Source organism: Chiloscyllium plagiosum, unplaced genomic scaffold, assembly GCF_037043375.1.
Source record: "Chiloscyllium plagiosum isolate Xiang-an unplaced genomic scaffold, Cpla_swu_hap1 HiC_scaffold_18, whole genome shotgun sequence".
Taxonomy (NCBI): Eukaryota; Metazoa; Chordata; class Chondrichthyes; order Orectolobiformes; family Hemiscylliidae; genus Chiloscyllium; species Chiloscyllium plagiosum.
Genome location: NW_028270156.1, coordinates 107,705,614 through 107,722,695, shown reverse-complemented (window position 1 = coordinate 107,722,695; position 17,082 = coordinate 107,705,614). Strand labels below are relative to the sequence as shown.

At 46.1% G+C, this 17,082-nt stretch overlaps 1 protein-coding gene across 1 annotated transcript; it reads right to left on the bottom strand.

Annotated features, from left to right (window-relative positions):
- Positions 1–655: 655 nt before the first annotated feature.
- On the bottom strand, positions 656–10,480 carry LOC148147146 (uncharacterized). The gene is made up of 2 exons (XM_087996856.1): positions 10,140–10,480; positions 656–7,478 (listed from the first exon to the last, which is right to left on the bottom strand). Exons 1-2 carry the CDS (start codon positions 10,478–10,480, stop codon positions 7,469–7,471), a joined length of 351 nt encoding a protein of 116 aa, XP_087852982.1. The 3' UTR covers positions 656–7,468.
- Positions 10,481–17,082: the final 6,602 nt, after the last annotated feature.

Sequence of the window (17,082 nt, the reverse complement as noted above, 5' to 3'; positions counted from 1 at the left end):
ATGTTCTGGTTTTCTCCCACAATCCAAAGATATGCAGGTTCGGGACATTGGCCATGCTAAGCTGCACGGTCTGTATAGGGATGTGGAGGTTATGTGCATTAGTCAGGGGTAAATGTCCAGTAATCTGAGAGCAGAATGCTGCTGAGTGGATTATTCTTTGGAACGTCAGTGTAGACTTGTTGGGCCAAATGGCCTGTTTCCACACAGTAGGGATTCCATAAACTTAGAATTGTGTTTCGCTAAACAAAACCGACAATTTTTTCAAATGTTGCATTTAAACCTTATCTTTAACAGTCAATTGTCAATCTTGTAAAATATCTCAATGCTCCAGAGATCAATGTTCAAACAAAACACTGCACATAAAGCCACACAAAGATCTTCATGACCATCTAATCACTGTTCAGTGGAATAATCACAGTAAATATCTTATTGTTCCTGAGATCAATCACCACTATCACAGTAAGGATCTGGTTATCATTCCCTTGAATACATGCAATCGTTGTCCCTCTGGTATTTTAGTTCAGTAGTTATACACCATACTGATTGGTCAAAGCATGGTTATTCTTTATTATGAAGGGCCAAGGGTTCTAACGGCAAGAGATGTTGTTCGATCTGATTTGTTGTATGTTCTCAAACAAGTTTTCACTATAAATATTGCAAAACAATGTGTTTATTTAGTCTTGTTCAACTGCTGATGCTAACATTTTCAGTTCATGTTCATTAAGGATATTTGGAGAAAGTGAGGAAAGCTGTGGTGTTGGAAAAGTGCAGGCACATTCAAAGAACAGGAGTATCGAAAAGATTCCTGATGAAGGGCTTATGCCCAAAACGTTGATTCTGCTTCTCCTTGAATGCTGCCTGACCTGCTGTGCTTTACCGGCACAACGCTCTTGCTCTTAGAAATATTTGACTGTCCCCCCTCCGTCAATTTAATTTACTGCGCTTTCTATTCACAGAAGTTTTCATGTTAATTGCTCCTCTTTTTCTTCTTAAATCTGATACAAATTTCAAAATACAGAACACAATAAAATTCACATGAATTATAAATTTACATTCTCGACAAGAAAACCAATGGAAGGCGATATAGAATTCTTGAACAGCCTTCACATTTGAATGAAAAAGCAATTCCTTCTAAAAAATGTTTCCACGTCTGTATCGTTTTCTCAATTCAATAATCCTGCAAGTAGTTTATAATTGTCAGTTGATCTCTCTGAATGAGTACCTAATCAATGTCAATGTAACAGCTGAAACATTAACAACAGATTGATAACTGGGTGTTAAAGACCTTATTTGAAGCCAACAAATGTTTGGTATTTACTAGAATCCCACCAGAAAACATTCTTGAATCATAATACAAGAAATGAGATATGTGAGAGATGTGCAAACCTTATTTTTAAATGAACAAACTCCAATATTTTCAAAGCATTTCAATCTTACGGTCAAAATGAACAGGTGAATGGAAAAATTTCATAAACTGAACAACAATTACATATTCATTTGATCAAAGGACAGAGTAATATTTAGATGAATCACAACATTTAATTACATAGTAGGTAACCAGCTGACTGACAAGTAATAGGTGGGAGCATTTGTTAGTTTCCTGAAGAAGATATCAACTTTATTTCCAATTTATAGCACGACAGAATAATGTTTAATGTGTATCAATTGTTTGAACTTGCCCCTTTGCAACAAAATAAAGGATCAATCTCATCGTAATCTTTAATTCTGCAACATTTTCAAATATTCTCCAGGAACTTATAAGCAACAGAATTAGATACAGGTATCCCCAATGTCTGAAATTAGATACAGGTATCCCCAATATCTGAAAGTAAGGTTATTATGAAACCTTACATAAGCTGAAAAGGCGTAAATCGAAGAAGCTTTAATCTTTTTCCTTTTTTTTCATAAAAGTGAAAATCCTCTTCAGATTTCTTTCAGTTAGAGAAAGCAGGGACAGATGTAAGTCTTTTGTAAAAGCAAAGTGGCTAAAGCAAACTTTCCAAAAGTGGGGGATACGTGTACACATATTTCTTGATAGCCTGACACAAATAAGTATCAGATTTTGTGATTATTCTTATAATAGATAAAAGCAGATCTAATGTTGTATTGAAAAGCAATTCAATCTGTGCTTGTGTACTCTCTAATCACCATTCAGAGCAGCTCTTGATATGTTTCTGTTGAAGGTGTGATGTGAAACCTTCCCTCGGGTCTAGTAATAGAGACCCTGCCACAGCTCCACAAGCTCCTTTCATAATGTTCCCACTCAGGACGGCAGGACTGCAATATTATGTTTAATGTGGTAACTCAAATCAAAATCAATCAGCTGTTTATTGCAGTAATTTGGATGGGAATTGATTAGGTAGTTTCTGTGTGTAATGGACTGGAAATTAAACAATATTTTACAATAACAATGGAATAAAGGAATGATAAACTTAAATAAACAGGAATCTCATGACAATTCTTTGAAAGACAAATTGACAAAACTGTGTGATCATTGCACTTTGATTCCTAATATGCATCAGTCACTCAATGTGAATATTCAGCTGAAGACAATTTCCCTTCCTTTCAACAACGTACTACTTTCACAAATTCAAAATGAACAGGCATTGAAAAAGGAAGGTACAAGCAGATGGTAATTCGATTTTCTTTACATAAACATGAGATTAATTTTAAGTAAGTTTTATATACGTAAAAAGGAAACTTATTGTGGTTCGAAATACAATAAATGTGAGCATGAAGTGAAATATAATCAAATCAATTTAACTGTGTTTTCTCAGTTAAAATACAGTTCAATATTCAAAGTAATCGAGTGATTGTACACTGCAATATCTTTAATTCAGTGCTGAGACATAATTCCACATTTATACCCCTTATAGTGAAGCAAACTTGTGCCAGGAGTCAGAGGGGGTAGGGGAGGTCCTGAATGAGTACTTTGCTTAAGTATTCACGAGTGAGTGGGACCTTGTTCTTTGTGAGGACAATGTGAAACAGGCTGATATGGTCGAACAGGTCGATATTAAGATGGAGAATGTGCTGCAAATATTGAAAAATCATGGGGATAGATAAGTCCCCTGGGTCAGAAAGGATATAACTTAGGTTGTTATGGGAAGGGAGTCAAGGGATTACTGTGTTTTGGCGATGATCTTTGCATCCTCACTGTCCACTGGAGTCATACCAGATGACTGGAGGGTGGCAAACGCCATTCCCTTATTCAAGAAAGGCAACTGAGATATTACTGGGAATCATCGATAAGTCAGTCTTACATCAGTTGTGGGCAAATTATTGGAGAGGATTCTGAGAGATAGGATTTATGATTATTTGGAAAAGGATAGATTGATTAGAGATGGTCAGCATGGCTTTGTGAGTGGCAGGTTATGCCTCACAAACCTTATTGAATTATTTGAGGATGTGACAAACACATTGGTGAGGACAGAGTAGTGGATGTGGTATGTCTGGACTGTAGCAAGATGTTTGATTAGGTTCCACATGGTAGGCTCATTTAGAAAGTAATGAGGTATGGGATACAGGGAAACCTGCCTGGTTAAATAATAAATTGGCTGGCCCATAGAAGACAGGGTGAGATTAAATGGATAGTTTTCAGCTTGGAGCACGATGACCAATGGTGTTCTGAAGGGATTAGTTCTGGGGCCTCTGCTCTTTGTGATCTTTTATAAATGATTTGGATGAGGAAGTGGAAGGGTGGGTTAGGAAGTTTCCAATGACACGAGAGTTGGTGCAGTTGTGGATAGTGTGGAGAGCCTTTGTAGGCTGCTAGAGGACATTGACAGGATGCAGAGCTGGGCTGAGAAGTGGCAGATGGAATTCTACCTGGGAAAATGTGAAGTTATTCATTTTGGAATTTCAAATTAGAGTGCATATTTTCAGAATAAATGCAGGATTCTTGACAATGTGGTGGAAAAGATGGATCGTGGGGTGCACATCCATATATCCCTCATAGCTGACATCCGAGGTGATAGGGTTATTAAGACGGTGTATGGTGTGTTGGCTTTCATTAGCAGGGATATTGAGTCTAAGAGCCACGTGGTTATGCTGCAGCTCTATGGATCAGTGGTGAGACTACACTTAGAATATTGTGTTCGGTTCTGATCATCTCATTATACATAGGATGTGGAAGCTTTAGAGAAGGTGCAGATGAGATTTATCAAGATGTTGCCTGAACTGGAAGGCATGTCTTATGAAGAAATATTGAGGATGAGAGCTTACTTGATAGCTTTGTGTAAGATGATGAGAGGCATAGATAGAGTGGATGATGAAAGACTTTTCCCCACAAAGTGACATAATTTTAAGGTGAATTGGGAAAGTTGTGTCGAGATGTCAGAGATAGTTTCTTTATAGATAGTGGCGGGTGCGTGGAATGCACTGCCAGTGGTGGTAGTAGATTCAGATCCATCAGGGACATCTGAGCGACTCTTGGATAGGCACATGGATGATAGTAACTGAAGGGCATGTTGGTTAGTTTGATCTTAGAGTAGGATAAAAGATCGGAACAACATCGTGGCCAAAGGGCCTGTACTGTGCTGTACTGTTCTATATTCTATGGACTGAAATGAACAATTATTACATATTAGCAACATATAGATTTTCAAAAATCTATTAGCATACTTAAGAATAATGATAAATTTCATCTTGCTATTTGACTGTGCTATCTGCAAAAATGACCAGGAATTATTGTAGGGAAAAGTAATTAGTCTTTCCTAAATTTATAAGGCTGGGATTACACAGATCATTCAAATGAGCAAAAGTCATATTTTTAACAGTGCGAGTTGCAGCAGAAATAATGGATTCTTTTGTAGGTGCATTGATTGGAAATAAAATTGATTTTTATATTACTGTATAGGTACTAGGGAATATTGGATTAAATTCAGATATAAACTTGACTGCTGTGTTAGCAAGACTAAACTAAAGCATATAATAATTATTATCATGCAAATGCCTTAATAATTACTGTTAGAATTCTGAAAAAAAGATATATTGCACCATTTCTCAAACATTCAATAAATTAAATTGTGAATCTCAGTATACCTGTTACCCAGACCAATTATTATGCAAATTATTGTAATGGTAATGACTTAATAACTAATGCTAAATCCTAAACAGATACATTGGTTCAATAATTTGTCAGCCTGTTGCTCTGAAATTGATTGGATATTTATTAAGATCCGTAAACTGTGGGACAAAATATAATAGCTCACTTGATAGAATTGAGGGAAAAAATGAGACAGTGTTTATTGAAAAGGATTGTTTTTGTTTAAAAATGCAGTTGATGCAAGAATAATATATTTTCCTGCATTGGTTTTCTTGTAGAGACATGTTTTTTTTTAATTGTCATGATTCAATGTTGAGACACTTGTGTCAGAGTCTGCAAACGGGAGAGTGAGAGAGAAAGAAATTTTAAAAAAGCAGAAAGGAAAGGAACTGGCGAGCAGATGAGCTCCAACTGTAGTGTCTCACCCTGCTATCATCTTATTGGGTGAGCTGGAATGCAGACTAGTCAAGGAACAACCTGACACAGTCATACGCTCAGAATTTTAGCTTACAATGTCCTAGACACCACAGTCACCATCCCTGTATGTCCTGTCCCACCGGCAGGACATGGATGTAACTGAAATGCTGGGACATGCAGGGTTATGGACTAAGATTGGCAGAATGTGATCAGTGTGATTTATTTAACATTTCTCCAGAATATTAAACTCCAGTACAATTTGAAAAGTTATTAGCGTCATCAGACTTGAACTACAAATGTCAGTAAAAAATTATCAGGAAGTTAAAGCACAGATCGAGGCCACTTGGCCCATCCCATATGTGTTGACTGTAATAGAACTCCCTAGGCTTTACAGCTTTTTGTACTCACCATTGAAAGCAACAATTTCAGACTTTGAACTCTGCCAAATATGCTTTTATAATCTGTTTTACAAATGTATTTCTTTGACAGCTGCACACCTTGTTTCCTTGTTTCTTTCCCAGCCCTTACTCCATTCCCCGTGGCCTTGCGGGACGACCATTTCTGCTGTTCAATCTCTCCTGCATTCCCCCGTGTGACAGACTGCCTTTTTGTCCTTGTCTCACTCCCACCTTGCTCACAACTTGTGACATTTCTGATGGTCCCCAGACCTCTGTAACTATCACTGCGCCCCCTGGGTCAATGGCGCGAGTTTTGAATTCTCTTCCTCCTGAGATAATCAGAAATCCTTCTGGTTGCAGTTTCCGCCAGATTTTATTTTGAAAAGCAGAGCATGTGTGTCAGAGTCAAGTATTTGTGAGCCTTCATCCACAATTCCCAGCATTTGGATGTAATTTGTGACCCTCCCACAGATGTGTAACGTTACTGGATTGGCCATGCTGACATGGCCGCAGTGTGCAATTTAGGTGGGTTGGGCTAGCCATGGTTAATGTGGGATTATGGGGGTAGGGTGGGTGAGTAGGTCATTGTGGACTCGATGGGCCAAATAGACTCTTTCTGCACCCACTGGATTCTGTGATTCTAACTAGTTGTGATTGTTGTCACATTTTCCTCATGCCAGGTTCATTCAACTCAGATACATATGATTCTGTGGGTGCTCACTCACTCCTTCCCTTCAGTTTTACATCAATTTCACACTGAATGTGAGGGTGGGAATGGGTGTGTAAATATAAATACTCCAACCGGAACCCCTCACAGGTCAGGACCTGTTTCTGCTACTTTCATCACTCACAAGGAACAGGAAAATAAAGGTTCAGTCACAAATCTTACAGGAACATAGCGGTTATAATTACCAGGAAAGGCTAAACAGCTGAAAACGCTTTTTGCAAGAAAAGGGGAGGCTCAGAGACAGCCTAGTACAAGTAGAAAGCTTTGTGTCTGTGTTTTCAGAGATTTGTGGTTGAAATCATTGGGTTGGAAGCATGTTTCATTGCCCCAGAACATCAAAGGTGCTATCTAAATGTGCATCTTTCTTTGTATCTGTCTGAGTTAACAATCTGATGGACAGGTCAATGTCTGAGTGTCTTACCAAATCCCTGATTGAATGTCTCCCCCCACAAACTCAGGTGCCTCACCACTCACTGGGTCATGGATGTGAAGTGAACAGTGAGGGGAAATGTTACCACAAGTTGCCGCTAGATAACTTGCATTGGAACAGGAGGAGGCCATTCAGCCCCTCAACCCTGCTCTGCTATTCATGATGATCATAGCTGATGTGTGACCTAACGTACAACCTTCAAAACCCTCTAATTTCATCAATAAACTCCTCTGCAACACACAAGATGAGTATTGTAAAACTAAACATCTGCAAATTCTGGGACATCAGAAACAAAATCAGAAATTGCTGGAAACATTCAGTAGTTCTGGCAGCATCGGTGGAGAGTGAACCGTTCGTGTCCAGTGACCAGTCCGGTGACCAGCTGCAGCTGTCCATTCTGCTGTTTCTGTCACACTGGAACAGGTTCTGGTGCGAGGGGAATGAGATTGTCAATAACAACTGAGAAAACAAGAGGACGTACTCAATCAGAATTAGGAATACACTTACCCCTCCCAGTGGGACACACACCGACAAAGTCACACTGCGGAGAGGCCGTTCACCTGCCCCACGTATGGGAAGGGATTTACTCCATCTTACAATCTGCTGAAGCACCAGAGATGGCACAGTGGATTTAGACCCTTCACCTGCTCCATGTGTGAGGAAGGATTCATTCAAATCTCTCACCAGCGGAGACATTAGTGCATTCCCATTGGTAGAGGCCATTCACCTGCTCAGTCCTCTGACCTGCTTAAACACCAGTGAGCTCACACTGGGGAAAGGTCATTCACTTGTTCCCTGTGTGGGGGGAGATTCACTCAAATGCAGCACCTGCGGAGTCCCCAGTGAGCCCACACAGGGGGAGAGGCCATTCAGATGGTCAGTGTGTGAGAGAGGATTCAGTGATTCATCCTCCCCCCCCCCCCCCACCCCCGGAGACCCCAGCGATCCCACAAAGGGGGAGAGGCCATTCAGATGGTCAGTGTCTGAGAGGGGATTCAGTAATTCATCCTGCCCCACTGAGAACCCAGTGAGCCCAAACCGCGGGAGAGCTCATTCAGATGCTCAGTATGGGAGAAGCGATTCAGTGATTCATCGCTCCTGCTGAGACTCCAAGGAGCCCATACTGAGGAGAGGCCATTCAGATGCTTAGTGTGGGAGAAGGGATTCAGTGATTATTCCTGCCCCAGAGACTCCAGCGGGTTTACTCTGGGTAGGAGCTGTTCACCCCTCTGTGTGACAAGGGATTTGCTGCATCTTCAACACGATTGAGAGCCCAGTGAGTGCTCACAGGGACGTGGTCATCCCCCTGCTCCGTGTGGACTGCAGGATTCTCATTCTGACGTTACTGTCCATCAGAGTCAGGAGTGGACCTTGTTCATGATGACACTGTTGGAGTATTGATGTTGTTGTTGTTAACCACATTAACTGGGCTGGAGTTGACTGAACTTACATTGCCACTTTCTGAACCTCAGGATGCCTCTCTGGGAAGTAAGTCTCCACAAACAGCAATGTGACAAGGAGCAGGGATCATCTGTTTTGATTTAAATTGTGATTGTAGCATGGCTGCTTCACAGCCTTGGAGTCCAGCCTTGGTCAACAGCTTGTGTGGAGTTCCCACATTCTCCCCATGATAGTGTGGGTCCCCTCCAGCTGCTCTGGTTTCCTCCCACAGTCCAAAGATGTGCAGGTTAGGTGGATCAGTCGTGCTAAATTGACCACAGGATCCAGGATTGTGCAGACTAGGTAGATCAGCCATGGGAAATGCAGTGTTACAGTAAGAGTGCTCTGGGGGTGATGCTCTTCAGATGGTCGGTGGGGTTTGATGGGCCAATGCTCTCCTTCCACACTGTCGGGATTCTATTCTATGATTGAGGATAAAGGCTACACAGCAGGGTGTCCTTGGAGAAGGAACATGTGGTGTGTATCAATGCTCTCGATGCCTTCAGATAGAGGTGGGCATCTCAGGGGATACAGTGCTTTATCTCCACCGTTGCCCTCCTCCCCACAACTCTACCTTGATTTTGTCCCTTCTCATTCTGTCACTTGTAATGGTTTGCTTGTCCCGTAATGGGCTTTGTTTATAAATATTCAATTGGTAACACAAATGGTTTACTGCTGGTGATTATATGTCTAGATTAGAGTGGTGCTGGAAAAGCACAGCAGGTCAGGCAGGATCCGAGGAGCCAGAAAATCAATGTCTTGGCAAAAGCCCTTTTCCAGCACCACTCTGATCAAGGCTCTGCTTTCCAGCATCTGCGGTCCTCACTTTTCCACTGCTGGTGATTATATTTTAGCCAAAAGCAAAATTGCGTAATGATGATTTTGATGGTGGGAAGGTTGCTGTGATCACATTTCTGGGTCAGAGAAATGGGGAAAAAGAACGCTTCACAGCTCACTGAACGAGAACTGAGAAGCTGTTAAATCAAACCTCAGACAGGGAGGCAATATTTCCCTGAAGTTTGAGTAACTGGAAAGTGATGGTGTCCGGGACTAGACAGGATTTTGTTTTACAGGAGGTTGAAAGCTTTAAAACTGTTATATTCAGACAGTTCAATTTATTTTCTTTAATTTTATTTGCTGTGCAAAAAACTTTTACAACATTTTAAAGCCAAAATGTACAAACCTTGTGTTAAAGATAAATGTTAAATAAAATCCATCAAACCATCCCTCACTGAAAACTGTTGTGTAAATGCAATCTCCTGGAGAATCCCTGCCCACTTCTTCCTACCCGGGCTCCAAGGCTATATTCATACCTAGGAGATAGCAGCAGGAGGCCATTCAGCCTTTCAATCCTGCTCCACCATTCAATGGGAAACAGCTGACCATCCAGCTCAGTCTCCTGTTCCTGCTCTGTTCCAATCCCCTTTCATGACTTTACCTCGAAGAACTATATCTAAGTCCTCCTTTGGCTTCACTGCCTTTTGTTCCAGTGACGTTGCTGGGTTATTGTGTGGGTGTAGGCAGGTGTAATGTGATGGTGCTGCCTCCTGGAGGATGTACTCAACATCCCTCATCATCCTGTTCTTCATTTACAGAAGAATCCATAGACTGAACAAACAGTTCTTTCTAGCCATTTCGGAAATTAAAGGCAGTAAGTACCAAAAACTTTCATGCACTTACCCCCAAACTCCGGATTCCTCAACCGTTCCAGAAACTTCCATCGGCCTCCGAAACCAGTCCGGCGCCATTACACACGCGGCCGCTACAGCGCCCGCGGCAATAGCCGCAGACGCCGCCGACGATGACGTCACTTCCGCCCCCACCGACCTCGCAACCTTCATGATCGCGGCCCAAACAACCGCCTCCGGGATCGCCGCACAGACAACCTGCTCTGCGATCGTCATGAAGACAATCACCAACAGATTGGCGACCTCCGCGGCTACGGGGAAGAACTCTGTCTGCGTGGTCGCCGCAGCTACTTCCGCCCCCAGTGACGTCAGCAATCTACGTTTGGACCACATCGCCGCAGGTGTCTCCGCACCCCCGCCGCGTTCCGTCACCACGCCTAACCCCGCCCCCCCGCCGCGTTCCGTCACCACGCCTAACCCCGCCCCCCCGCCGCGTTCCGCCACCGCGACTAACTCCGCCCCCCGGCCGAGTTCCGTCACCGCGCCTAACCCCGCCCCCAAGCCGCGTTCCGCCACCACGCCAAACTCCGCCCCCCGGCCGAGTTCCGTCACCGCGCCTAACCCCGCCCCCACGCCGCGTTCCGTCACCGCGCCTAACTCCGCCCCCCGGCCGGATTCCGTCACCGCGCCTAACCCCGCCCCCCCGCCGGTCTCCATCACCATGTCCAACTCCGCCCCCAAGCCGACCTCTGTCCCCGCCCCCAGGCCTAACCCCGCCCCCACATCCAGCTCCAGCCCCACACCAGGTCCTAGCTCCCAGCCCTGCCGTGTGTTCACCATCCATCCAGACTTGCCCCTCTCTGAGGATGAAAGGTCAGTCCTCAGCAGAGGTCTCACCTTCGTTCCCACACGTTCTCGGGTCAATGAATTCAATACACGGAGTGACACCGAACTATTCTTCCGCCGCCTTCGCCTCCGTGCCTTCTTCTTCAACCAAGACTCCCGCCCACCCTCTGACGACCCCTTCTCCCACCTCCAACACACCCCGTCCACCTGGACACCCCGTGCTGGCCTCCTACCTGCCCTCGACCTCTTCATAGCAAACTGCCGCCGCGATATTAACCGCTACCTGAACTCCCACACTCCCCCCACCCACTCCAACCTCTCACCCTCGGAACGCGCAGCCCTCCACTCCCTCCGTTCCAACCCCAACCTCACCATCAAACCAGCTGACAAGGGAGGCGCAGTAGTAGTTTGGCGCACTGACCTTTACACCGCTGAGGCCAAACGCCAGCTCGCAGATACCTCCTCCTACCGTCCCCTTGACCATGACCCCACCCCCCACCACCAAACCATCATCTCCCAGACCGTCCATAACCTCATCACCTCAGGGGACCTCCCATCCACCGCCTCCAACCTCATAGTCCCACAACCCCGCACCGCCCGTTTCTACCTCCTGCCCAAAATCCACAAACCTGACTGCCCCGGACGACCCATCGTCTCAGCCTGCTCCTGCCCAACCGAACTCATCTCGGCATACCTCGACACGGTCCTGTCCCCATTAGTCCAAGAACTCCCCACCTACGTTCGTGACACCACCCACGCCCTCCACCTCCTCCAGGATTTCCGCTTCCCCGGTCCCCAACGCCTCATCTTCACCATGGACATCCAGTCCCTGTACACCTCCATCCCCCATCACGAAGGACTCAAAGCACTCCGCTTCTTCCTTTCCCGCCGTACCACCCAGTTCCCTTCCACCGACACCCTCCTTCGACTGACCGAACTGGTCCTCACCCTGAACAACTTTTCTTTCCAATCCTCCCACTTTCTCCAAACAAAAGGAGTAGCCATGGGCACCCGCATGGGCCCCAGCTATGCCTGCCTCTTCGTAGGGTATGTGGAACAATCCATCTTCTGCAACTACACTGGCCCCACCCCCCATCTTTTTCTTCGCTACATTGATGACTGTATCGGCGCTACCTCGTGCTCCCACGAGGAGGTTGAACAGTTCATCCACTACACTAACACCTTCCACCCCGACCTCAAATTCACCTGGACAGTCTCGGACTCCTCCCTCCCCTTCCTAGACCTTTCTGTTTCTATCTCAGGCGACCGAATCAACACGGACATCTACTACAAACCTACCGACTCCCACAGCTACCTGGACTACACCTCCTCCCATCCTGCCCCCTGTAAAAACGCCATCCCATTCTCCCAATTCCTTCGTCTCCGCCGCATCTGCTCCCAGGAGGACCAGTTCAAAATACGTACAACACAGATGGCCTCCTTCTTCAAGGACCGCAATTTCCCCCCCGACGTGGTCGACGGTGCCCTCCACCGCATCTCCTCCACTTCCCGCTCCTCCGCCCTTGAGCCCCGCCCCTCCAACCGCCACCAGGACAGAACCCCACTGGTCCTCACCTACCACCCCACCAATCTCCATGTGCAGCGCATCATCCGCCGTCACTTCCGCCACCTCCAAACAGACCCCAGCACCAAGGATATATTTCCCTCCCCTCCCCTATCAGCTTTCCGTAGAGACCACTCCCTCCGCGACTCCCTTGTCAGATCCACACCCCCCACCGACCCAACCACCACTCCCGGCACCTTCCCTTGCAACCGCAGGAGGTGCAACACGTGCGCCCACACCTCCCCCCTCACTTCTCTCCAAGGCCCCAAGGGAAACTTCCATATCCGCCACAGATTCACCTGCACCTCCACCCACATCATCTACTGCATCCGCTGCAGCCGGTGTGGCCTCCTCTATATTGGGGAGACAGGCCGCCTACTTGCGGAGCGATTCAGAGAGCACCTCTGGGCCACCCGGACGAACCAACCCAACCAACCTGTGGCACAGCATTTCAACTCCCCCTCCCACTCCACCGAGGATATGCAGGTCATTGGACTCATCCACCGCCAAACCACAACAACCCGACGGTCGGAGGAGGAGCGTCTTATCTTCCGACTGGGAACCCTCCAACCGCAGGGGATGAACTTGGACTTCACCAGTTTCTTCATCCCCCCTCCCCCCACCTTGTCTCAGCCGGATCCTTCCAGCCCGGCACCGCCTTCCTGACCTGCAGTCTTCTTCTTGACCTCTCCGCCTCCATCCTACTCCGACCTATCACCCTCACCTTGACCTCTTTCCACCTATCACATTTCCAACTCCCCTCCTCCAAGTCCCTCCTCCCTACCTTTTATCTTCTCCTGCTGAACACTCTCTGCTCATTCCTGAAGAAGGGCCTGTGCCCGAAACGTCGAATCTCCTGTTCCCTGGATGCTGCCTGACCTGCTGTGCTGTTCCAGCAATAAAGTTTCAACTTTGATCTCCAGCATCTGCAGACCTCACTTTCTCCTGCTGTAACATCAACCGGGGTTCAGCAACTAGAGATAGAAACCATTTCCAGCATATCGGCATCACTGGCTCAGCCAGCATTTATTCCCCATCTCTAGTTACCCTTGAGAACACGGTAGTGAGCTGCTGTCTTGAACCATTCGCAGTCCATTTGGTGCAGAGAGACCGACAATGCTGGGAGGGAGAGTGCTGCAGGATTTTGGCCCAGTGATTCTCTATCTTTGGTTCTTCAAATATTGTTAAACTTAATCACCAGTCTGCAAATCTTCACCATCTCGCACCCTGTATAAAGGAATATGTACAGATTAGAAATTCAGAACAGATAATTCTAATTTCTCTGGAATATTTTCCCCTTTGTTCCCCCAAAGCTGTAACCCTCCAGCCCACTTACTTTCTCCCACCATTCTGACTCTGCTGTCCCCTAATATACACCTTCCCCATTCTCATGGAGTTGCTGATAAACAGATCCATGCCACCACTTCCCGTCCCTGGTGAGACTCTGCACCCTTTCTGGGTTCACTTCCTTTCCCTTCAGTTGCTGCAAGTCAGTAATGTAACAGCAGAATGAAACAAAAGGAAACAGACAGGGAGGTGGCAGATCCTGGACAGAAGAGGAACCTTCAGGCTGGGAGAATGGTTCAGATCCTTCTTTGTTTCTCAGAGGTCGATCCCCAGCATTACAACAAGTTGGGGATGGAACTTGGTTCCACGTGAGTGTGATGACACTTTGACCCCCCCAACTGATCAATACTATAAGCAGACGTGCCCCTTCTCCACCCAATCACAGTGTGAATGCTTTCTGCTGGTTACCCAAAACACATGCTCCAAAACCCATCCACATTCTGTACATGTACAGTCCCAGGTTTCCCTGCACTCGTGTGATCCCTGCCTCAGGGATTGTGGGTGTTATAGTCCCCATGAAGCCTCTGGAGACCTGTTGCTGGAAAGTGAATGAAAAGTGTGGGGTGGAGGGTGTTGTGTATCCGATCCCCATTCAGACACACAGGACATGTGAGCTGTCACTGGGTTTGACTGAGACATCCGCTTAGAAAACTCGATTTCTGATGTAAGGAATATACATTCAGCCAATTGCGGGGTGGGGAGGTTAATAAGGGGCAGCACATTTTAAGAGAGGTGGCTCAGTGGCTAGCACTACTGCCTCACAGCGTCAGAGACCCGGGTTTGATTCCAGCCTTAGGCAACTGTGTGGAGTTTACACATTCTCCCTCTGTCTGCGTGGGTTTCCTCTGGGTGTTCCGGTTTCTTTCCACAGTCCAAAGATGTGCAAGTTTGATGGATTGGCCATGATAAATTGCCTACAGGGTCCACGCATGTGCCAGTTAGACAATTAACAACAGGAAATGCAGGGTTACAGGGAATGGATGGGTCTGAATGGGATGCTCACTATAGGGTTGGCGTGGACTCGATGGATGAATACCCTGTTTCTGCACTATAGGGACTCTATTCTATTCTCATGAAGAAGAATGTACCTATCTCAATGTGTTCTGAATTTGTGGAATTTCCTATTCAAAATGTAGTGGATGCCTGGGCAATGAGCAAACTTAATGAAAAGATACAGATGTTTAATTTGCAATGCGTTGAAGGGTGAGAGAGCGCAGGCGGGAAAATCCAGCTGAGAGTAAGGTGAGCTCAATCATCACCGTATTAAATGGTGGAGATGGTTCGAAGGGCTGCATTGACTCTCCTGTGCGCAGTGCTTATCTTCTTACGGTAATAATTGGAAAGCTGAATCCAAAAATCACCACCTTCAGAAAATGCAGGATACTCAGATGGATTAGCATTCCAAACTTAGATAGTGAGGAAGCGAGTAGGAGATAATGATTTTGCAATTTTACACTGAGGGGACACAGTGATTTATGGTTTTCGACTGTGTAGGACATTCACACCGTCCAGAATACTCTGTTGTGAATATCTATCCTGTACTTTACTACAAAGCCAAGGTCTCTGATAATGAAACCCAAAACACCGCCTCCCCACGTAATCTGATAAAAGACTTGAGAAGTCTGGTTGAATTTAGAACACAGATGGAAAACGGTAAAATTAAATCCAATCCCAAGATCCTGTGCTTAAACAAAGGAGACGACAATAGGATGAGGCAGGAGTTGGCTAATATAGACTGGAAGCAAAGACTTTAGGGTGGGACAGTTGACAGACAGTGGAGGAATATCAAAGAATTTTTCAAACTGGTCAGCAAAAACATATATCAGTGAAAAGGAAGGACTGTCGGAAAAGGAGTAATCTGCCATGGGTGGCTAAGGAAATAATGGAGTCGGTCAAATTGAAATAGAAGGCATACAAATTGGTAAAAACCAAGGAGAAACCAGGAGATTAGAAAAACTTCAAAGATCAACAGAAAGCTTGATGGGATTCGGGATAAAATGTCATGAGTAGCTATCTCCAGGGACAGAATAGCAGTTTACACTGCTGGAGGGGAACCTATTGTTTGGGGAACATATGGCCTCTGTAATTGTTGAAGCACTTAACTGTTACCATAGAGATAATCCTGATCAAGTTAAAAATCACAGCACACTCCAAAAACTTGTATTTCCAAATAAACCTGTTGGACTATAACCTGGTGTTGTGTGGTTTTTAACTTTGTTGATCCCACCTCAACCCCGGCTCCTCCACATCAGAATCCTGATAGACAGCCCCACTGAAACTGAAGCGCCTGTCAGGGACTTGAGGGAGCCAAAGGGGCGTGGGGGGATGGGTGCGTGGTTTAACCACAAAGTGCCGAACAGAACTAGACTTTTTAAACTGCTGTTGCCATGGAGATAATCCTGAGAGATAGTCTCTATTCAAAGTCACAAACCACAAAGGTAGAAGAATGGGAGCCGTACACCGGACAGGCGGGGAGTTACCTGATGCTGGATCAGTGGTGCTGGAAGAGCACAGCAATTCAGGCAGCATCCAAGGACAGGCAAAATCGCCGTTTCGGGCAAAAGCCCTTCATCAGGAATAAAGGCAGAGAGCCTGAAGCGTGGAGAGATAAGCTAGAGGAGGGTGGGGGTGGGGAGAGAGTAGCATAGGGTACAATAGGTCAGTGGGGAAGGAGATGAAGGTGATAGGTCAGGGAGGAGAGGGTGGAGTGGATAGGTGGAAAAGGAGCTGGGCAGGTCGGACAAGTCCGGACAAGTCAGGGGATCGAGTTGCTGGAGGTTAGAAGATAGGATGAGGTGGGGGAAGGGGAAATGAGGAAACTGTTGAAATCCACATTGATGCCCTGGGGTTGAAGTGTTCCGAGGCGGAAGATGAGGCGTTCTTCCTCCAGGCGTCTGGTGGTGAGGGAGTGGCGGTGGAGGAGGCCCAGCACCTCCATATCCTTGGCAGAGTGGGAGGGGGAGTTGAAATGTTGAGCCACGGGGCGATTTGGTTGATTGGTGCGGGTGTCTCGGAGATGTTCCCTAAAGCGCTCTGCTAGGAGGCGCCCAGTCTCCCCAATGTAGAGGAGACCGCATCGGGAGCAACGGATACAATAGATGATATTAGTGGATGTGCAGCTAAAACTTTGATGGATGTGGAAGGCTCCTTTAGGGCCTTGGATGGAGGTGAGGGAGGAGGTGTGGGCACAGGTTTTACAGTTCCTGCGGTGGCAGGGGAAAGTGCCAGGATGGGAGGG

What these genes read in the sequence shown, in the direction of transcription:
- LOC148147146 (XM_087996856.1), bottom strand. Translation starts at nt 10,480, where the DNA reads ATGTGGTCCAAACGTAGATTGCTGACGTCACTGGGGGCGGAAGTAGCT.